The following is a 23,648-nucleotide window of genomic DNA, read 5'->3' as shown; positions in this document are numbered from 1 at the left end:
TAATTGCCTTCTGTAAGTAACTTTAACATAAAGACATTAAGTAACTGGTAAGTGAAAAAATTAAATGAAAAAAGTACTTAAGTATTATTTTCTTTTAATGATCATTTTATCTTATACCAGAGGGAGACTTTGTACAAAAGTCGATTGCTTGGGTACCTCTGTCCCATTCGTGTTTCTACCGTGAAGCAGTTGTGTTTGCATGGCTGTGTTCCGGTTTGAAGGGTGGGATATGACAGTGAATTTACAGGGTACAGAGGAATAACATCTGAGTCCTCAGGAATGGCAACGCATGGGGAGTATCATGGGCGAAACAGTATACTCTGTTATGTCCATGGTACTGCTCATGTCTATAGCCAACGGTTACCACTTTCCATCAGGTAGGCCGTCAGCTTGTTTGCCATTCTAAGTTGCATAAAAAAAAAGCTGCTGTTTCTTTAGTCACCTTTTTCGACACCCACAGGAAAAGTAGGGATTATCTATTCTCTGCCGATTATCTATTCTCTACAATTTTTATATTTAGATATAAAGCCAATAGAATTATTAATACTAGGTATGCAATATTAATAGTTGGGCAAATAAATACTTTAAATTTTTTTTTAATACCACTGAGGTGGCAAACAAGCATACGCATACGCATACGCGAGTACGCGAGTAAACTCGCAGGAAATAACTAGATGTTAAATAAATTATTTCCATTGTATTGTTGTATAATTAATTACCACTAAACATATGTTTAATTCCCCCTTCCCTTCCTGATTGTCGCAAGAGGCTTAACGGTCGAAGGGTGGACAGCTGCGTCTCTCGTAAAACATCACTAAATACCAACTTTTTTTTATACAACTTAGAATGGCAAACAAGCTGACGGTCCACTATCAAGAAAGTGGTAACCGTCGCCTATACACACGAGCAGTACCATGGACACAACAGAGTATACTGTTTCGCCCATGATACCCCTCATGCGTTGCCATTCCTGAGGACTCGGATGTTACTCCACTGTACCCTGTAAATTCATGCCATATCCTATCTGCCAAGTGTAGCAAATATTGGCCAAACTCTTTTTTATGGTGGGAGACCTCATCTGTTCAGTAATAAACAATTAACGACTATGATAATGATATATTTAACTATTGATAAATGGTCAAATCAAACTACACTCAATACTTCCAGTCTCGTCCGCATTTGTAGCGTAGGAGATCAATTGAAACATTTTATCTCGCTACATTGTAATTCCTTACAATTGCCTACGTCAAACTGTCACATCACAATTTGCGTCGCGTTTGATTTATTCATAAACAACTCAAAGGGCCCCGTTAAAAGCAACAGGCGAGCTTGTATGAATATTAATGTAACGTGGTGATTGCGAAAGAGGCCTATTTGGATCGGCGTCTGGCATACTATTGTTACTACCTACCCTAAAAAGAGACAAGCATGATTTTTTTTTATACAACTTAGAATGGCAAACAAGCTGACGGCCCATCTGATGGAAAGTGGTAACCGTCGCCTATAGACATGAGCAGTACCATGAACATAACAGATTATACTGTTTCGCCCATGATACCCCCCATGAGTTGCCATTCCTGAGGACTCAGGTGTTATTCCTCTGTACCCAGTAAATTCACGCCATATCCCACCTTTCAAACCGAAACACAGTCATGCAAACACAACTGCTTCACGGTTGAAACACGAATGGGACAGAGGTACCCAAGCAATCAAGTTTTGTACAAGTTTACACTACGACTGTTTTACTTGTCTATGTTATTATTTATTTACTTCAGCCGTTAACTGTCCACTGCTGAACATAAGCCTTCCCCATTTTGCCAGTAGCTACCACGCTTGGCAGGCGAGTTGGCAACCGCAGTTAGGCTTTTACATATGTTTTTTAGAGGGATGCTACTGCTTATCCCACTATGATATGCTCCCTTAGTCGCCCTTTTACGACACCCACGGAAAAGGAAGGGGCGGTCCATTCTATGCCGGAATCTACACGGCGACATTGTCTGTGGTGCGTAAAGTAGGTCCCGGCTATGATTACTGGTCGGGTCGATTTAGGAAATGAACTTGTCTGGACTGATTCCGGTTTGTGTGCTTTGGTTGTAATCCTAGAATCTCATAAGACAGGAAATACTTGAGGACTGATTTGGTTATGCTAGCTTTTAGTCGCGACTTCATCCACGTGACCGGAATATGTTTACTGAGCTAGAGAGAGAAAAATAGCCTCTATCCTTCTCCATCCCATACAGTACGTATACGTCAAATTTCATAGTGATTGGTTAAGCCGTTAAGGCGCTATTAGGTAACAACAAACAAAATCAATTTCTCATTAATAGTTTTAGAAAATATAAAGGGTTTTCTGATAATTTTAATTATTTAAAATAGGTACTAACGAGTACGTGTAGGCAGTGGGTGACAAGGGCCCCCACCAGCACCGTAGATATGATGGCAGTGACAAGGCCAGCCCTCGCGAACGCCTGTGGCATAGCCAGGATGCCTGTGCCTAAACTGCACTTCAGCAGATGCACCAACGTCTCCAAGTTACTGGAAAGAAATACCTCATTATTAATTATAACATAACTATTGAGATATCAATACACATAATATTAATAATAATTCTTTCTTGTTTTTGTCTAATTTATTTTATCATTCCTATTTAAGAGCGGCGCTCTTGTCGGTGGAGCTCTTGCCACTCACAACAATTTTCAACGAGTCTCTACACCACTTGATACGAGACGACATCAACTTTTTCCTTGATCTACCTGATGTAACTATGCCTTGGTCTCCCCCTTCCCCTCCTTCCTTCTATCTTACCTTCTATTATAATGTTCATAAGTTCGTAGTGTCGTATCAAGTGTCCCAAGATTTTTTTTCCTTTCTGATGTCAATAGTTTTTATAATCCGTCTCTTTTCCTTAAACCTATGTACTCGTAAGACCTATCATGTTTGTCCTTTATATAATTACAAACATTGAAAGCTACTAGTACTAAATTACAGAATTTATTACGAATATTCTCTTTTGATTTAAGCGTTTCCTCTTGCAGTGCAACCAACTCATGTATTCTCTTCCAGCTACCTCTATCCCATGCCATATCTTTGACCTCCTTATACGACATGACACCTAGTGTTTCCTTGATCTGTCTAATGTAGTTATTTCTCGGTCTTACCTTTCCTCTTTTGCCCTATATTTTTTCTTCTAGTGTGCTCTTTAAAAATCGTCATGTCGTATAAGTTACAAATATGAATTTCCAACTGGTGAACTACTATATTTTAGAGATGAACTATATAGTACAGTATAGTAACTATACAGTGCATACTGTGTAATTCCTCTCACAAACTAATATCAGTTACCCACTCCAATGAAAATAATTAGCTATGCCACAATCGAAGTCAATTTTTTTTATGTACACAATCTTAAATTATTGATAAAAATTTTGTAATTCTAATAAAAAAAAAATTAAAGAAAAAAACACTCACTTTGTAGGTGCCGTGACTTGTCGGTAGAGATGTGGATCGTAATCTTCATTATTGGAGCCATCCCTGGTAACAAATTGGACATTATAAAATGTACATTTTGAACTTTCTTATAAAGAGAAATATAAAGTTATAGGCACTACTGTACTACGCTACCTACACCAATATTTTATGATACATAAAAATTAAAACTACCCACTAACACTCCGGTAATAGAAAACACTGTTAACAAACCACATTAACCCAAACAACGGCGGTAGGTTTATGTGTCGAATTACGTTGTATTCAAATTTTTTTTTACAACTTAGAATGGCAGTCAAGCTGACGGTCCACTTGATGGAAAGTGGTAACCGTCGCCTATAGACATGAGAAGTACCATGGACATAACAGAGTTTACTGTTTCTCCCATGATACCCCCCATGCGTTGCCATTCCTGAGGACTCAGGTGTTATTCCTCTGTACCCTGTAAATTCACGCCATATCCCTCCCTTCAAACCGAAACAAAGCCATGCAAACACAACTGCTTTACGGTTGAAACACGAATGGGACAGAGGTATCCAAGCAATCGACTTTTGTACAAAGTCTCCCTCTGCTCCCTCAAATATGCTCAGCAAAGTGCAGGCTTCTTTAGTATTACATTCACTGCAATGATATTAGTCGAATATAGCCCTGACTTAATGGCCGAGGGATGGGCAGCAGCGTCCCTCTTAAAACATTATTAAAAGCCTAACTGCAGTTGCCAACCCGCCTGCCAAGCGTGGCAAGTATTAGCAATACTCCCCTTATAGGAAAGGTCTATGTTCAGCGGACAGTAATGGCTGATACGATGATACTAGCCATGTGTTGCCAGTATAGAATAGGCTACCCCTTCCTTTCCCAAGAGTTTCGTAAGAGGCGACTAAGGGATCGGCAGCATAGTCCCTCTTAAAACATCTCCAAAGCTTAACTGCGGTTGCAAATCCGCCTACCAAACGTGGTAACCACTGGCAAAACCCTCCAAGGAAGAGGCTTATCTTCAGCAGTGGACGGTTAAAGGTCGAGATATGATGGTAATGATGATATGATGATAGTTTAGACTATTCCAACAGTGATTATAGTATTTTTTTTTTCATTTTACACCAACAGTTATGTGAAGTAACATGATTTTTACTAATAATCTCGCTATTCAAAATTTGAGATACGCAATTAATAAAAGCATATATATGTTCCAAGTGATCGAAACTGACAGTAGCCACTTTCCATCAAGACACCATTTCGTTAGCTCCCGTGTCTATCTGCTAATAAAAAAAATATATATATATTTGCTCGCTCACTTGTTTGCTTCTAGCGAGTCCGGCTGCGTCACCGACTGTAGACACACCGTCTCGGACTTGCCCCGCTCCTCCATTTCAAACTGTAACAATAAATCATTTATAATTTCTAAATTTAAAATACGAATATAAAGAACTGGCCGTAACTATTTATCTTCACAGATTTTGCCGCGTAAATTAGATAAAAGAAAATTCCCATTTATTAACCTCGAATACATTATACATACATCGAAGGGCTTTTCAGTAATACGAACTACTAGTCGCGTTACTAGCTATATACCCTATCAGGTCGACCTCCAAGTGATCCCCCTGGAAACCATCATGTTGAATTCCAAGTGTATTCATCACGATGGGCTAACTGACCTGCGTTTTCATTCTCACTTATGATCTTTCACTGGTGCCCTGCTAGCGAATGCCGATAGCGCAGACGGGGTAACCATTTCATTGTCATCCATTAAAAAAAAAACCTTGAATATATTGTATGATTATAGATGGATAAAAGGTACCTGTTAATCTAGGATCTAATATAATGAATAATAATATAAGGAACTAATATACTGAAGCGGAAAAAACTTCTTTGAACACGCTAATCTCTGAAACTATCAGTTGAACTTGAAAGATCCATCTTACATTTATTTCCATTGGTGAACTAACAGAAGAACAGAATGGGCGTCTCACCCCGAATCTCTGTTCTTGGGGAACCTTTGACCGCCTCCATTTTCCTTACCCATATTCTATGTACACTTTATTTCAGTCTAATTTAAACTTCACTTGCAAGATTTTAACTAAATGTTAATTTAGTTCAAATCTCGCAAGTTTCATGTTTATAAACACTTATACAAATATGAACTTATTAAAAAGCTTGTAAAATTAAATCAACTTCTTGAACTGGTGACCTCATTTGCCGTCAACCTCTGCGTGCTTAGTCCGCCATTGGATAGCTCATTTCTTGAGAAAGAACATTTGTCATAGAATAACACACACCTGACACGTCCAAACTGTACAATCTTGCACATTTATGATATTAATAGAACGTAATAAATTATTTTTTAATGGGTGAAAATTGGATGGTAACCCCGCCTGCGCTATCGATATACACTGATGCGGTACCAGTGAGAGGCAATAGGTAAAGATGAAAAGGCAGGTCAGTTAGCCCATCGTGACGAATTCAACGATAAATTAGTCACGATAGTTTCCAGGGGGAACCGCATGGAGGTTGACCTGATAGGGTATATTGATAGCAATGGGGACCAACCTCTCCATTACTAACAATCCCTTTCCCTCCCCCACCTCCACATAATTAAATTATCCATACGGTGACAATATCTCCATGTGATCCCGGTATAGTATTCTATAGACCACTCATTTCTTTCCCGTAGATGTCATAAGAGGCAATTAAGAAAACTTAATGGTAGACAGATGAGCAACAGTGTCTCTTTTAAAACATTACTAAAAGCCTAATGACAGTTGCCAACACGCCTGGCAAGCGTAGCAGCTACTGGCAAAAATTCTCCTTATGGGGAAAGCTTATATCCAGCAGTGGACATTTAACAGCTGATATGATGACGACGATTTGGCGATAATATACTATGAAAACTAAGATTTAAGGTTTACTTTTGTCCTCAGGAAATCACGAGTTGACTGGAGAAACAAAACATAATACTTATACGAGAGAGGAAACCTTGAAATATGTCTCTACCAGCATCGTTTAGTTTTATAATAAAACGAGTCTCATTTTACAAGAAAAGTTCCGTGCCCATCAGATTCGACACTTCCCACCTTTACATTACCCCACAACAGCTGACACTAGAATCGGACAACGCTCGACTGTGATCCAAGGATCTTAAAATCCGATCCAAGCCAAAAGTTCGGAATTGTTTAAATTCATATTTGGACCGTTTAAAAATGATTATCACTTGTGTTATACTACGAGAGCACATAAACTATTCTTTTGTATAATAAATTAGCTGTGTCCCACCGCTTCGTCCATGATCGTATCAGGATATTCAAACTTCCTCGAGAAATAAGTTATTAAATGAAAAAATATTATTTCAAATCCGACTAATAGTTTCTAATATTGGCCCGTTCAAACAAGCAAATTCTTCTACTTTCGCTTTGTACTTGTATATTTGAATAGCTTTACATATACTAAAAACTCTTATAACTAGAAAGCGATCCCCTGACATGATTATGGCAGGGTATTGTCTTCAGATTAAGTTATATTTATGCAACTCCGACGTGACCCCCCTCTAGATAGAGTGACGACCACAAATGCATTGAAAGGAGACACTGGATGCTGGTAGCTCAGGATCGTTCCTTATGACAGTCCATTGGGGAGGCCTATGTCCAGCAGTGGATAGATTTGCTGAAATGATAATGATGTAACATAGAATGGCAAACAAGCTACCGGCCCACCTGATAGAGAGAAAATATTTAATGACTATATCCAATCGATTGACATATAATTCTAACGACTTACCTGCCAAAACTACAGTAGAATAAAAAAAAATCGTTTTAAAAGAGCTTTCTTATAAACCTACTTGAATTAAGTTTACTTTGATTTTTATTTTTAATTTCACCTATGATCTTCTGTAACACTGTATTTCATTCCTAGATGTATATACTGTACACTAGTCACGTCGAACGGAGGCGTCATATGGCAACTATCTCAATCGGTTTAATGCCTCGATGGGCCACATCCTGATACCAGCGAGCACCCACGCCTCTGCAACTCGGATGTCAACAACGAGACTAACTTAAAAATAGTCCGTGGGTACCAGCTATTTCGGCGTCCATAATGCTCATGTGACGTAAACACAATATTTTCTTTTCGGAACGCATCGGGTTTAAAATCTTTTGAGAAATTCGAATGCATGATTCAATCGCGTAATGTATTTGTAATCTAAATATCTACTGCCTGATTACTTAGGTCATAAAGACCTACGTACATTCTCATTGACGTTAGAAGATGTACTAGTATATGTAACACAAGGAACCTTGGCTTTTTTTAATTTGGGAAATCAGTTTGAGCAGAGACAACTATAGAGTTTGCGGGAAACGACACATGAAGCTAATCCGATACTCTGAACAGTATGCATATTTTTTACCGACTTAAAAAAGATCTGAAAGGATACGCATATAGATTGGACTCACAGAAATTTTATTAGTAGGTTTAGTAGTTTAGTTTTTAAATCAAAATTTTCTGGTCTTTTCTCAATTGAAGTTTCTTTTTATTGTGGAATACAATTATTAATTTTTGCATCACTTGTAGACAATGGGTCCATATTAGCAATGAAAATCTGCGCTGCAAAAAGTTCTATATTTGCATAAGGAATTGCTATTATTATTAAACAAATATATATTCATATAGGAATGACCTATTTCAACCGTCATGTGTTCATAAATACTAAGGGTTCTTGGTTCGAATCCAGGTTAGTTTATTTAACACGCGTTATAGCTTCCAAATTACAAATTTTCAAAAACATTACCTGAACTATTGTGAGCGTTAAGGAAAATTTACAAAGTAGAATCACCACTTCTCTGATGATGCAATTTTATTACTAAAGTGCAGCATTTATTATAATTTATTCTTCAAACATCTTTAGTTTTGCTAAATTCAATTTCGTTGTTGCATTCGTGGTCTTATAGAACCCAATGCACGCTGCAAGCATAAAATTTCTACCTAATAAAAAACATAGTCGCTTCTCGCCGTCTGTAAGCTTATATCTTTTCAAATACGCAAATCCGTTGCGAATCTAAGCTTACATACTTACTTAGTTACTTTTGATAATGCTTCATTAAAAGATAGAGTAATTCAAGAGGAAAATTTATATGTACAGTATAATATTGTTTTGCATTAGTTTGTTAAAATTAGACGATAATTACAAGATGTCGGAAGAAATCAAGTCGACTGAGAGATTTCATCGAAAATGCTAAAATATAACAAAATAATGTATAATGGAATTGTTCCCCTTGATTAGAACTACAAAAAAATTGGTATTCTTTATTATACAGATAGCTTTATATAATCATTTTTTAAAAAAAATATGCATATTATCTGAAATTTGGAAAGCTATTTAAATGGATACAATAGTAATATTATAAATAACTACATACTGACACTACATCGTTTCTACATTGCCCCCGCGCAAAGCCAGGGCGGGTTGGTAGTAAGCAATAAGTAAATACCACAAGCGGGACCATGAAATACCAAAAAGGTCCTTGACGCCACATCTCTGTAACAGGTTTTGCTAATCATGTACAGTCGATACTGCACGACACGAAGTTTCAGCCGAAAAAAACATCCCGAATGATAACGCATAATTAACTATGTAAAATGAAGTGTAGTTAAAGTAAAAAGAGTAAAGGCAAAAAATACTATTTCGATAATCATAACTATTAAACTTGTACACTTTTAAAGTATGGCAATAATCATAATTATTAATGATGCACCGCCTACTTATTTCTCGGTTTGCCCAATGGTTGACTGGTAGAGAACATCGTCCGGTGTTAAGTCCACCAAATGTACATAGTTTTACTGTGCATTAAAATAAAATAAATAAAATATTAATTTATCTTAAACTATACTCGATTTACTCGTATTGTTATTTAAACTTTTAAATATTATATAACTATGTGTGTATATGTATTTTAATGTGTTTGTATTGTATCTGCTACGGCTAACAACTTTTGTGTTCTCCGTTTGTATGTATTATCATAAAATGTTTCACGCCAGGGAGGGGTCCTGGTGCCTTGTGATACGGGTTCTTTGGATACCCAGTTCAGGCACCAGTTCTCTACAACTTTGATGTATCTATGGTATTATTTTAAATGTTTCATTGTACTCAAGAAAGTTGTGATATAAAATAAATAAACATTATTATAAATTTGAATTGTTGCAATAATACATCATTATTATTACCATATTGAATAGAATAATTCAAAAATAAATAAATAAATAAATCAATGCAAACAACAACGACCTAACCTACTTTGTTGGGGGGAAAGGGATTTTTAGTAATGGAGACTAAGAATCCCATTGCTAGCAATATACTCTCTTAGGTCGACCTCCACGCGGTTCCCCTTAGAAATCATCGTGGTTAATTCTTGTCGAATTCATGATGGTGGGCCAATTGACCTGCATTCATTCTCACCTATCATCTTCCACTGGTGTCTCGTCGGTGTATACCAACAGCGCGGGCGGGGTTACCGTTCCATTTTCATCCATAAAAAAAAACCGATTTTGTTTTTTGTATATTAAGGGGCTGCTAGTCCCCGTGATTGAGAACTCGTTCCCCCGTCCTACGGCGGGTAGGTGTGTTACTGTTACGTTACAACGCAGCGGTTATTTTTGGCGTCGTGCCGTCAGCGCCCACGGTCATTGTCGTAATCGTTGTGAAAGCTCACCAGACAAACGCCGTATCTCATCTTTTGCGTGAAACTGGGCCGTGCAATTCGGTTCGCCGCTGCTTTACACAACTCAAACGTCAAATAAAGAAGGGTACTGTTTTTCGGACGTGCACATGAACGGATTTCTAGCGCGTCGCCGTACAAATTAGTTTATGATAATTTAACATCTTCCTCAACATATGTTGTATTTGTTAATGAAGGTTTATTATTAAATTAAAATATATATTCCTCCATTAACTGGCCATTGCTGAACATGTTTATCAGCAGTTGCCACACTTGGCAAGCGAATTAACAACCACAGTTTGACTTTGGTGATATTACCACATTCACAAGAAAGGAAAGGATGTCCTATTCGATGCCAGGACCACACGGCTAGTTTAACATGGAGAATACCAGTAAGCTTTTCGAAACTCACGATCGTAACCTTCGTTCTAGTAATACTCTCCAACTATCTATCCCCTCTCACCGAACTGGTTTCGCTTCAAATTCTTTTCTCCTACATTCTTCACGTCTCTGGAACGCGCTTCCTGATGCCATTAAGAGACTACCGACTAAACCGTCTTTCAAAAAAAACGTTCACGCTCACTTTTTATCTTTATCCGAGCAGTAAGTACTTTATATAATTTTCAATTTCGTGTATAGTATAGTATATATCATATATGTGTAAGTATATTTGTTATTTATATATATTTATTCGTTTATATATGTAATTTTAGTATGTATGTATATCAATAATTAGTAGTACCGCATTCGAGTATTCTGACACTTCCCTATGGTTGACTGGGAGAGATTGTTTTTAACATTAAGTCCGCCATGTACACATATTTGTACTAATAAATAAATACGAAAAGGAGTTTCGCTAGATTCATATTTATTATAGAACCTAGGTAAAAACTATATAAACTTTACAAATATTATATGAAAGTGAGTATATTTGTTTGTTCGATACCTTATATCTCCTTAACAGCCTTATCTGACCTAACATTAACTTACACCAATAGATAAAGCTTTTCTTTTAACTACAATATTGTTATATTAATATAACATTGGTTCATTAACAATACCGCGACAAAAGAGGAAGAGGAAGACCGAGGAGTCACTACATGTGACAGATAAAGGAAACACTAGGTGTCATGTCGTATAGGGAGGTCAAGGATATGGCCTGGGATAGAGCTGGCTTTTTTTTTAATCTACTGTAAGTTTTGGAAACGTGTTATCTGTTTAAAAGAGCCCGCAAGAAACTCAACAGTTACTCGTTTAAATCTCTGTTAACATTATGTGTATTTATTTAAATGTACTATGTCTATTGTATGGTCGTTAAAAGCCTGTACATGATCAACTAACATCATGCACATTTGTCGTTCAAGTAATCGTTTAGTGTGTTATATATATCATTTATTCAATAGTTTTTTTTAATAACAGTTTTAAACTTATTAAAAGGCAGATCCAAAATATCCTTCGGTATCTTATTATAACATTTAATGCATGATTTTGATACATGTTAAACAGTTTTAACGTATTTAGCATTAATATAAACCTACGTTGTTTCTGAATGCTAATGTAACATACTTTCTGTAATTTTGTATTTTTGTGTTATAAAAATAAATAAAAAAAAAAAATACGCATTCCTATAAAAGACCTATTAACTTTTTCTAAACGATACTTCGGAACAGCATTTTTATATTTGTATCTAGTATTCGGAATCGTATTATGAATTTTAATACCGATTCCTACAAAAGACCTTTTACTAAATTAATAACTCTATTCATTTGAAGGAATAACATAACATAATATTAAGTACCAAGCGCTGTGGCCCGATTCCTTAAATATTCCAGCTGGATATTTATTCGACATTCATTACTCCCGCGCCACCTTGAAGCCAAATTGATGGAATTGATACTGGCTACCATTAGTCCCAATAAGCGGAGTACCGCTAACGAAGATGGGACAGCGACCCCGGTGTCACAGACTATGTAACTCCATACATTAATATACATGGCCATTTTGCATGGACAATGATATTTTATACTCCTGGTTAGTTGATTAGAATTATTTTGATTAATTCCACTACCATTAGTATGCATACGATTGCCAATACTCTAAGATTTGGGGGAAAGGGATTGTTAGTAATGGAGACTGAGAATCCCATTGCTTGCAATATACCCAACCAGGTCGACCTCCTCGCGGTTCCCCCTGGAAACTATCATGGTTAATTCCTGATGAATTCATCATGATGGGCTAACTGGCCTGTTTTAATTCTCATCTATCACCCTTCACTGGTGCTCCGCCAGAGTATCCCGTTAGCGCAGGCGGGATTACCATACCATTTTCACCCATAAAAAAAAAACACTCTAAGATTAACTATGCTATTATTAACAGTAATTCTACACCCTACCATATTAGTCATCAAGCTCCGAATACCATTGCATCCACGCATGTTTTGTAACACATATTTCACCTTTAAAAGAGGCAAATTCAGACTAATAGAACGTCGCTCTCAGCCTACAGTTCGGCGGTCGTATTCTTTTTGACAGTCTATGAGGGAAGCCTGTGGTTTTTTTTTTATACAACTTAGAATGGCAAACAAGCTGACGGCCCACCTGATGGAAAGTGGTAACCATCGCCTATAGACATGAGCAGTACCATGGACATAACAGAGTATATAACTGTTTCGCTCATGACAACCCCTATGCATTACCATTCCTGAGAACTCAGGTGTTATTCCTTTGTACCTTGTAAATTCACTGCCATATCCCACCCTTCAAACCGAAACACAGCCATGTAAACACAACTGCTTCACGGTTAAAACACGAATGAGACAGAGGTGCATAAGCAAACGACTTTTGTACAAAGTCTCTGTCTGGTATTTATTTATTATTTTATTTATATATTTATTTTTTTATTAAAAAAAAACCAACAGCTAGAAAATTTCATAATAAAAAAAAAACATTAAAGACAAAATGGCATAATTTGGGTAGGCATAATAAGGTTAGTTTGATATGGGTCTCTGGACATATTGGGATTAAAGGTAATGAAAGGGCCGATGAATTGGCAAGAAAGGGATCAGAATCAAAAATGATAGGTCCCGAACCATATGTTGCACTTGCATCAAGTGTTGTTAACTCTGCCCTTGAGGAGTATGTGAGGAAAAACAGCAAAAGGAATGGAGGACTTTGAAGAATCTTAAATATTCTAAAAAGTTCTTAAATGACAATGTTGAAAGATGGGATAAACTCATCTACAGCGGTGGCAGACAACAGGCAAGACTCATTATGCGTGTCTTAACTGGACATATGCCAATAAGGCATATACTACACAAGATGGGTCTATCTTCGGACACACTGTGCAGACTGTGCGGGGAGAAATCGGAATCCATGGAACACTTGATGTGCAACTGTGATTCGTTGGCAAGCATGCGTATGAGTCTAATGGGAACGGCTTATCCAGAGCCAGGGGACTACAGATATCTTAAACCGCGGGATATCGTTAAAGTAACACATAGGATCTATGAAATGATGGCATAAGGCAGGGGGAAGCACAAAAGCTCCCGATGGGTCGACGAGCAACAGCTTAGCTGACCCCATATGCGAATATAAGATAAAATAATGCATATGGCATCGAGGGAGTCACCAGAGGGAGACTTTGTACAAAAGTTGAATGCTTTGGTACCTCTGTCCCATTCGTGTTTCAACCGTGAAGCAGTTGTGTTTGCATGACTGTGTTTCGGTTTGAAAGGTAGGATATGGCGTGAATTTACTGGGTACAGAGAAATAACACCTGAGTCCTCAGGAATGGCAACGGATGGGGGGTATCATGGGTGAAACAGTATACTCTGTTATGTCCATGGTACCGCTCATGTCTATAGGCGATGGTTACCACTTTCCATCAGGTGGGCCGTCAGCTTGTTTGCCATTCTAAGTTGTATAAAAAAAAAAAATACTAATAATAAATAGTTGCTGAAGTATTACAGTATATGAAGGACAGACAAACACATTTCTTAAGAATGTTGAAGATCGCTACTACATGACATAAGATCGGATTCATGAAGAGCTCCAATGACAAAAATATAGAGGAACTACATAGAAGCGGGTAACGCCGCGGAAAACGGCTAGTATAAAATAAAACTGACAAAAACTAATTTAACTATAGGTTTCTAGTGATTTGGTCAGAATTACGTGTTGACTAATGTTTTACAAAGTCACATTGTTCCGACAATGTTATGTTCACTTGTTGACTATTTTTTTTTCAGTCAAAATTACTTTTGTACTGTACATTAATTATATAATTTCTCAGCAAGTGTCAATGTTGAGCCGCTGATGGAGGGATACGTAACATTTCGACATACCAATGTCGCTCCCGCTTGGTTACACTACCACACCTCTGTGCTCAAATAAAAACAGAAGCTGGAAGCATAACTAGTTTTGGCTTGTTGCCGCAAGTCTCGCACAAAAATAAAGTTTAACCTAATCACCCATACACTAACGTGCATGCCAATATCAATATATATATAAATATTTAGTGCCTGTAGTCAAGTGTAAATAAAAATTTAATGATTAGACTTCGATGCGTTGCGACATAGAGTCCAATCGTTATACTAATCGAAATCCAAAACTCTGTTTCGATCGAAAAGTACAGTAAGTTTCTCTTTTAAACGACTTCTAAAAAAAAACTATCATTTGTGCTATTGATTTTGTGTTTTGATACTTTTTAATCAAAAAAATTATATCAAATTTGAGAAAGAACGTGATGCGAATAAAACATTTGTAATGCGAAGTAAATTTTCGATTCTTATGGGTACGAGTCTATGGTCTGATAGAATATCGTTTCGCCGATTTGTTACTTTTAAAAAGACATCTGTTAATGATAACAAGAGTGAAAATACATATAACAATAGATAATTGAACAAAATCTTTCATATGCTTCAATTAAAAACGTATGAAACGGTCAGCAGAATGTTAATAAATAATGTTAGAACCTTTATGTGAACGGGCGAACAACATGCCATTACAGGAGATTTAGCTTGTTCCTCATAATACACTTGTACATTCATGAAAACTTTGGATGTATTAGAAAGTCCACCGTGGACACAACAGTGAGCATTCTTCGCGGTATTTCATTTGATGATAACACAACTGCATGGCGAAGTAGTCTTTTCAGATCAGTGTCGATGATTAAATGTAAAGGTTCCCAAATAATAGCAATTAAAGCGAAAACTAGTGATAAATAAGTGGTCATTATGAGTGTTTACTTGCCCATAGATAGTAGTTAAAATTTAAAAGAGTTTACACACTACTTGGGCGAGATCTGTGCAGTTGTTGAAAATAATGGCATGCAGTCGGTATTTATTCTTGGTGACTTCATTGCGTACCCAGATGCACAATTCGGTAAGGAACTTTAATATTTCTGACCAGTGAAACGATTAATTTGTACGGGTATAGAGAAGTTAGATTTGGAGTCGAACAGTTGTACTTTTATTAGCTATGCACATGGGACAAGAAAATAGTTAAATCATATTTTAATAACCCAAACTGCTTTGACATCTATTGCCGAAATAAATATACTTCATGACGTACATTGGTCTGACTGTTTCCTTATTCAAATAAAAAAATAAATAAAATGTAACACAAATGTCTTACAATAAAAAAGGCATTGTAATAAAATATCGTATGGGGATTAGAGATCATGAACTAATAACAATATATAATAATTAAATAAAACGTAATACTGCTGAGCCCCTCAAAAGGAATTTATGCGGGCTCTTCTCAACACATAACAACCTTCCGAACCCTGCAATATATTAAACAATAAGTCGATTTAAAAATGCTTGTAAATTTGAATTGCTATTTGAATAAAAATGATTTGAATTTGGAACTTTAAAAAAAAATGCTAGCTTTATATGAAGCAAACGCGAAAAGCAAAGCATATTTGCATTTGGAAATAAAAAATGTAATTAAAAAAAAATGTACTTGAAATGGTAACTGATTTTAAATATCTCCAACACATTATTACAAGCACGTGGACAAACGACCTGGACATAGAAAGTGAAAGAAGAACATTAGCAGTTAGAAATAACATGTAAGCCCGTAGGATTGTTCTGTAAAACGAGTAAAATGGCCCTTTTTAAAACTTTTTGTCAAGTATTCTACACGAGTAGCCTGTGGATGATCTATTATCAAAAGACCTACAATACTCTTCTAGTCCAATATTATAATATCTTCAGGACATTTTTGTTTTGGGCCTGTCCCGTCGCCTAGTGCGTCATGTTTGCGCGAGAGAACACTGACGTTTTTCATACAATACGACGCATACGAATTGCTTCACTGTTAGGCAGGGTGTGTGCTAATTCGAACATTGTCCTGGAGGCAATTGCCAGTAAATTGGACTGTCCTATTTTAAAATCTTGAGTGGGACAGCTTACAAAATAAGAGTGTCTTGACCACACATTTACATAGGTTAAATAAATTATAACTAACAAATTGGACTTGTATGTTGTCTTAATAAATAAATTTATTATTATTATTATTATAAACATGCCAAGTCCGTTTAATTTATCGTCAATTTACAAAGCGCCATCTAGAATGAGAGGTATTTTAATAAATCGAATGCCGCGGAGGTCGTTGCCCCGTTTCTAAGATTGTGACGTCACTCGTGTAAATCTCCGTGACTACTACGGTTGCGTTTTTAAACTGACAAAAAAGTTTGATTATTAACATTTGGATTTTAAGTTATTGCACTCTATTTTTAAAGTACATAAGTATTTAAAACTATCGTTGTTGTGTAATTAAACATTTTAATTTGGTTTCAGTATTGATGATGTTTCTTGTTTATTTATTTAAACCTTATTGTTTTTAAATAATTTGTTTACTATTTTAAATTGTTTCACGGTATCGATATTATAAGGAAAACACTTGTATTATTTTACAAAAACTTCTATATATATTCTTCTTGTTATTTTGTACTTTTTTCTTACATTTTATAACTTAGGGTTTGTTAAAAAAAGAATGCCATATTTCCTTCATTGGTTCACAATTATTGCTTTAGATATTTCTATTCTTTTATTATAATAATAGAAATTTTAAATATTGCTAATATGTATAATATAATATAGTTCAATGAATTATACATTTTTAAAATCCATCTTAGATAATTACGTTTAAATTGTTTCATTACATTTATCATACAAACTAACGTATATTAATCGGGGGGAAAGGGATTGTTAGTAATGGAGACTGAGAATCCCATTGCTAGCAATATACCCAACCAGGCCGACCTCCTCGCGGTTCCCCCTGGAAACTATCATGATTAATTCTAGATGAATTCATCATGATGGGCTAACTGGCCTGTTTTCATCCAGCCAGCCAGCGTATCCCGTTAGCGCAGGCGGTACCATACCTTTATCATCCAATAAAAAAAAAGAAACGTATAGTAATCATGTAAATTATTTTAAGTATTAAAAAAACCATATTATTATGATATTTATCAGTAATATATACATACATACATATATATATATATATATATATATATATATATATATATATATATATATACATATACAAAATGTCTAATGCGAATAAATTTTCTGACCACCAATTAATGGATACACGACTTGTAGTCAATGTTCAATGGAATTGTCCCATGTCGCTACATCTAATGAAATGAAGTTAAATGGTTTATTTACTTCAAATCTATCATCCGTTTACATTATATCAGTACTGAAGTGGCGACAGTTATCTCTATAAAATTCAGTATAAATGCCAAAAAACGTGATCCGTATACAATTTAGAATGACTAATAAGCTGGCAATACACCAGAGAAAAAGGTGAAAATATTTTTTATTAATTATTAATCTTTTTTAACTAGAAACTAGTATACGTGAGAAAAATATAATAGAATAAGAATGTTTTTTTTTATACAACTTAGAATGGCAAACAAGTTGACGGCCCACCTGATGGAAAGTGGTCACCGTCGCCTATAGACATGAGCAGTACCATGGACATAACAGAGTATACTGTTTCACCCATGATACCCCCCATGCGTTGCCATTCCTGAGGACTCTGGTGATATTCCTCTGTACCCAGTAAATTCACGCCATATCCCACCCTTCGAACCGAAACACAGCCATGCAAACACAACTGCTTCACGGTAGAAACACGAATGTACGAGTATTATTTGACAAAAACACAAAGTTACAAAAACACAGATACAATGGGCCCCGCACTAGGCGAACCTGTATCGTGGGCACCCGACAACAAATCACAAATGTGTTATAATAAAAAATACATAGTGGGCGGGTGTTAATATAAAAGAAAAGGAATATAAATTTGAAATAGTGATCATTGGTGATCAGGTAATCCCGATTTTTTTATTATTATTATTATTTTAAGGGCTTTTACCTTCTCCAGGTATATCAGTCCTATTGTACCCTGAACTGATTTCTCAAACAAAACTTTATCTACTTTCCCTAGACGCGGAAAGAGAAGAATTAATGGGCATCAATAACTTACAAAAAAAAATTTAACGTCAGTAAAATCAATATTAAGATCAAGGACCTTTTCTATAGAAAAACAATATTTGAAACTATTTAGCATTTTGAATTACCATATTTTATTTCATACTATCCATTATACAGGAAAAATACCCAGCATAGAATGGTCTACCCCTTCCTACTCCATGGATATTGTAAGTAGCGAATAAGAAAAGTAAAGGATCACGACCCTTTACTTCCATTAGTCCTAGGATGGGCAGCACAGTCCCTCGTAAAATATCACTAAAACCTTAATTGCGGTTGCCAACCCGCCCGCCAATCGTGGCAACTACTGTCAAAAAGGGGGAAAAGGATTGTTAGCAATGGAGTTTGACAGCCCCATTGCTAGCAATATACCTTATTAGGTCGACCTCCACGTGGTTCCCCCTGGAAACCATCGTGAACAATTCTTGTTGAATTCGTCACGATGGGCTAACTGACCTATTTCATCCTCACCTATCATCCTTCAGTGGTGCCCCGCCGGTGTATACCGATAGCGCGGGTGGGGTTACCATTCCATTATCATCCATTTAAAAAAAAACTACTGTCAAAATGTACGACACTAGTTGCTACGCTCACGGGGGTGACCTATAATCAGCAATGGACAGTTAACGTCTGGTATAATAAATTATACAGGAAAATACTCTTGTGACAATGAAATCAAAATAGCATACTTTTAATGGAGTATTCTCCAATCAAAATCATCAGAATCGAAATCATTCCCCCAAAGACACATTGTAAAAAAAATTACAATCAATTTCCAACCTCCATACTGACGCGGCATAAAACATTTTAGACCTTCTTTAAAAAAAAATATTAATTTTAGAACAAACAAAATAGCTAATAACTCCACTTTTTACACCATACTACAGTCTATAACGTGTGGTCCAGGCACAGAGTAGATCACCACTTCCTTTCCCGTGGGTATCGTAAGGGCGACTCAAGCTGGGCGAGAGATGGGCAGCGGCGTCCCTGCTAAAACATCTCCAAAGCCTAGCTGCTAGAAAGCTAGAAAAAAAAAAGAAAAAATCTAAGGAAACTAGCTAAATAATTAAAAGTAATAGATGCATAACCTGGAACTTAATATCCGGTAAAAAGCGTCCTCCTAGGGGGAAGCCACAATAAAAAAAAAGCCTAGCGGTGCGGTTGTCAATCCATCTGTCAAGCGTGACAACTACTGGTAAAACCCCCCAAGAAGAAGACTTATGTTCAGCAGTGGACAGTTAAAGCCAGATCTGATAATAGTCTATAACAATGCAATAAATAATAAAAAAAAATAGAAGAAAAATTCTATTCTGTTCTGTTCTATTCTATATCCAATAACAGCGCGTTTGTTAAAATCCATCAAACGCAATACATATACGGAGTTACATATGCATAAACCCGAACACATTAGCTATTTCTCTTTAGCAGTCGGACAAAAATACTCCACTGTGAATGAATCTATTTATTGCGCCCCGAAGAAAAATGGTGTTATATAAAATATCTATATAAAATTCGTGATAGGCGCGAAACAGACAACGGAATGCTTGCTAACGTTACACGCTACTGTAACGGCTGAATCAATCGTGATTAAACTTTGTATACACGTAGTATGTGAGACGGATAAGGGCATACGTATTGCATTCAAATAACGTATCACGGACATAAAACTGCTTTAAACCAACACTTATTGAGTGGAGGAAACGGATTACTAGTAATGGGATATACAAGCCCTATTTCTAACAATAAGGGGTTTATTGCTAAATCAGGTCGACCTCCACGCGGTACCCTCCGGAAACCATCATGATTAACTCTTGTAGAATTGGTCACGATGGACTAACTTCTCGCGTATCATCTCTCACTGGTGCCCCGCGAGTGTATACCGATATAGCAAGCGGGATTGTCATTCCATTTTCACCCATTAAAAAAAAACATTGATATATATATTTTTTTTTAATGGGTGACAAAATTGAATAGACTTACTAATTAATTTTTAAAAACGAATCTATCTATAGCAACTAACTTGATAGTGAACTAGTACAATTAATGCATGCGTTTAAACAGCGCTTGATAAAAATATTTTAGAAAATTAAGACAAATTCAAATATATATTTCATTATAGTTAGATTTAAATCTGAGATTTAAATGCAATGTTAACACAACTGTAATTGTATTACATATTCATTTTCACCAGTTTTCAAACAAAATACTAGTAATTATTTAATAAAGAGATACCAACAATCTGTCTGTGGCTAAAAAAAAATCCTATTAATAATATATTAGTTCGTAAATTCAAAGAATTAATTAAATTTATTTAGATATAAGAAGGTCATGGTGTTTTTTTTATGACAAGGTAAGTTAAGTGCCCAAAATGTAAAACTAATTTAGTAGATAACCTATTCCTATATGATTTGAAAATAGCTTCAACTAGACAGCATATATAACAATCAAATATAATTTCAACGCTTACTTTTCCCGGTATAACCAATTATTATCGACGTAATAGCCATATGTAATATATTTATGGCATAGATTATATGTTTTTTTAAAAGAACATAGATAAAAATATTCTAATTTTAATCAAAATATAATTATGTTTACGTACGAACAGTTGGTTTTAATAGACGGGATTTCGAGGCACATACAGGCCGCGGGAGCACGCGATCGCGGGCGCAGAACGGGAGATGCGCGGGAACACTAGCCGAGACGATCTGACGGCTGTACCGAGGCGTCCCGACTCACTACCGGTGTGTGTGTCGAGTACGCACCCAACGACATGTAAATTTACTGATACGACTCCCACGGGCACGTCACAGACTACCTACGTGCAGAAATGATCGGTTAGAATAGTGGGACACTAGATTGAAATTGTTAGGTGCCAAGACATAAGATCTTTCACGGGTTCAGTGACGCATGAGAAGTACCATAATCTTCACTGTAGTTTCTCACACTCTATGTCTAAGTAGGTTGCCACTTTTGGTAATTCGGTGTGTCAAATATATATATATATATATATATATATATATATATATATATATTTATATTTATATATATATATATATATTTATACAACTCAGAATGGCAAACAAACTGACGGCCCACCTGATGGAAAGTAATAACCGTCGCCTATAGACATAAGCAATACCATGGACATAACAGGGTACACCGTTTCGCCCATGCGTTGCCATTCCTGAGGACTCAGGTGTTATTCCTCTGTGCCCAGTAAATTCACGCCATATCCCACGCTTCAAACCGAAACACAGCCATGCAGACACAACTGCTTCACGGTTGAAACACGAATGGGACAGAGGTACCTAAGCAATCGACTTTTGTACAAAGTCACCCTCTATCTAAGTTAACCACTGCAAGTTTACACTCTGTGGACAGATCTCGTAACAGGCACTTGGAGTAGTGTGCGAAAGTCACACGAGTTTGCGTCCCGCCCCCAATCATCTTAAACTTGTTGTTTCTAAGGGCCTCCGCAAGGCATTGGCTCGTTTGACCATCACTGGTAAAGTTTCATTAAATGCACTTGAGTAAATCCCACATTTAGGGGGGAAAAGGATTGTTAGCAATGGAGTTTGACAGCCCCATTGCTAGCAATACACCTTATTAGGTCGACCTCCACGTGGTTCCCCTGGAAACCATCGTGAACAATTCTTGTTGAATTCGTCACGATGGGCTAACTGACCTACTTCATTTTAACCTATCATTCTTCACTGGTGCCGGCACAAGCTGACGCAACAAGCTGACGGCCCACCTGATGGAACATAGTAACCTTCGCCTATAGACATGAGCAGTACAGTGGACATAACAGAGTATACCGTTTCGCCCATGATACCCCCCATGCGTTGCCATTCCTGAGGACTCAGGTGTTATTCCTCTGTACCCAGTAAATTCACGCCATATCCCACCCTTCAAACCGAAACACAGGCATGCAGACACAACTGCTTCACGGTTGAAACACGAATGGGACAGAGGTACCCAAGCAATCGACTTTTGTACAAAGTCTCCCTCTAGTCATAATAGCTCTAAAGGTATTTAAACCATAGAAAAAAAACAGTGCTAACACACTTGGCTTTATTTATATATATAATAAGCCATTCCTAAACTCGGTCGATCTTTCCCGTGAATGGATTTTTAAAATGTATTGTAAAATCTTTATTGTACATAATTCAAATTGAACACTGATAAATGATTTAATATACAATGGCAAATTTATCCCATGAAGGGATCTCTTACAGTTAACCTTTGAGAAGCTGAAAGAAAATTATAAAATGTACAAGGGTAATAACCGTACAATTAAATATAAACTAAATAATACCCAGTAAAAAATTTAATATATATATATATATATATAAATGTGTTGCATAAATATGTAGATAGTAATTAAGTAAAATACTTTTAAACGAGTAGATGGCTCTACCTAAACCCACAAGCTGGGGGGAAGGGAATTGTTAATGATGGTGTTTAATAGCCTCTTTGCTAGCAATATACCCTATCAGGTCGACCTCCACGCGATTCCCCCTGGAAACAATCGTGACTAATTTATCCTTGAATTCGTCACGATGGGCTAACTGACCTGCCTTTTCATTCTCACTATTCATCCCTCACTGGTGTACCGCCAGCTTATACAGTTAGCGCAAACGGTGTTACCATTCCATTATTATCCATTAAAAAAAACCTACAAGACGGGAGGGAAGGGATTGTTAGTAACGCGGACAGTCCCATTGGTAAAAATATACCCTGTCAGATCGACTTCCACGTGGTCCCCTCTGGAAACTGGCGTGTTGAATTCCAAGTATATTCATCACGACAACTAAATAACCTGCCTTTTCATTCTCGCCTATCATTCCTCACTGGTACCCCGCCAGTGTATACCGTTAGCGCAGGCAGGGTTACCATTCCATTGTCATCCAATATAAAAAAAAAAACCTACAAACTGTCTTGAGGGG

At 36.5% G+C, this 23,648-nt stretch overlaps 1 protein-coding gene across 4 annotated transcripts in view; it reads right to left on the bottom strand.

Moving 5' to 3' along the window:
- The window catches only part of LOC113522579 (proton-coupled amino acid transporter-like protein CG1139), a 43,378-nt gene that overhangs the window by 15,108 nt on the left and 4,622 nt on the right, over positions 1–23,648 (bottom strand). The window contains exons 1-4 of one of the 4 annotated variants that reach the window (XM_052896620.1): positions 21,303–21,475; positions 4,779–4,858; positions 3,469–3,531; positions 2,385–2,535 (exon numbers count right to left, since the gene is read on the bottom strand). In XM_052896620.1, coding sequence (XP_052752580.1) covers positions 2,385–2,535; positions 3,469–3,531; positions 4,779–4,852 — 288 coding nt within the window. In that variant the 5' untranslated portion in view covers positions 4,853–4,858; positions 21,303–21,475. Of the gene's footprint in view, positions 1–2,384; positions 2,536–3,468; positions 3,532–4,778; positions 4,859–7,254; positions 7,429–21,298; positions 21,476–23,648 lie in introns of those variants that run through there. The other 3 variants (XM_052896619.1, XM_052896621.1, XM_052896618.1) reach the window with 3 other exon arrangements.

The sequence above is a fragment of the Galleria mellonella genome, unplaced genomic scaffold (genome assembly GCF_026898425.1).
Source record: "Galleria mellonella isolate WM207_F2 unplaced genomic scaffold, CSIRO_AGI_GalMel_v1 utg33, whole genome shotgun sequence".
In the NCBI taxonomy this organism is placed as follows: domain Eukaryota; kingdom Metazoa; phylum Arthropoda; class Insecta; order Lepidoptera; family Pyralidae; genus Galleria; species Galleria mellonella.
Note: the sequence above shows the minus strand (reverse complement) of the source record. Positions and strands in the feature narration are given on the sequence as shown.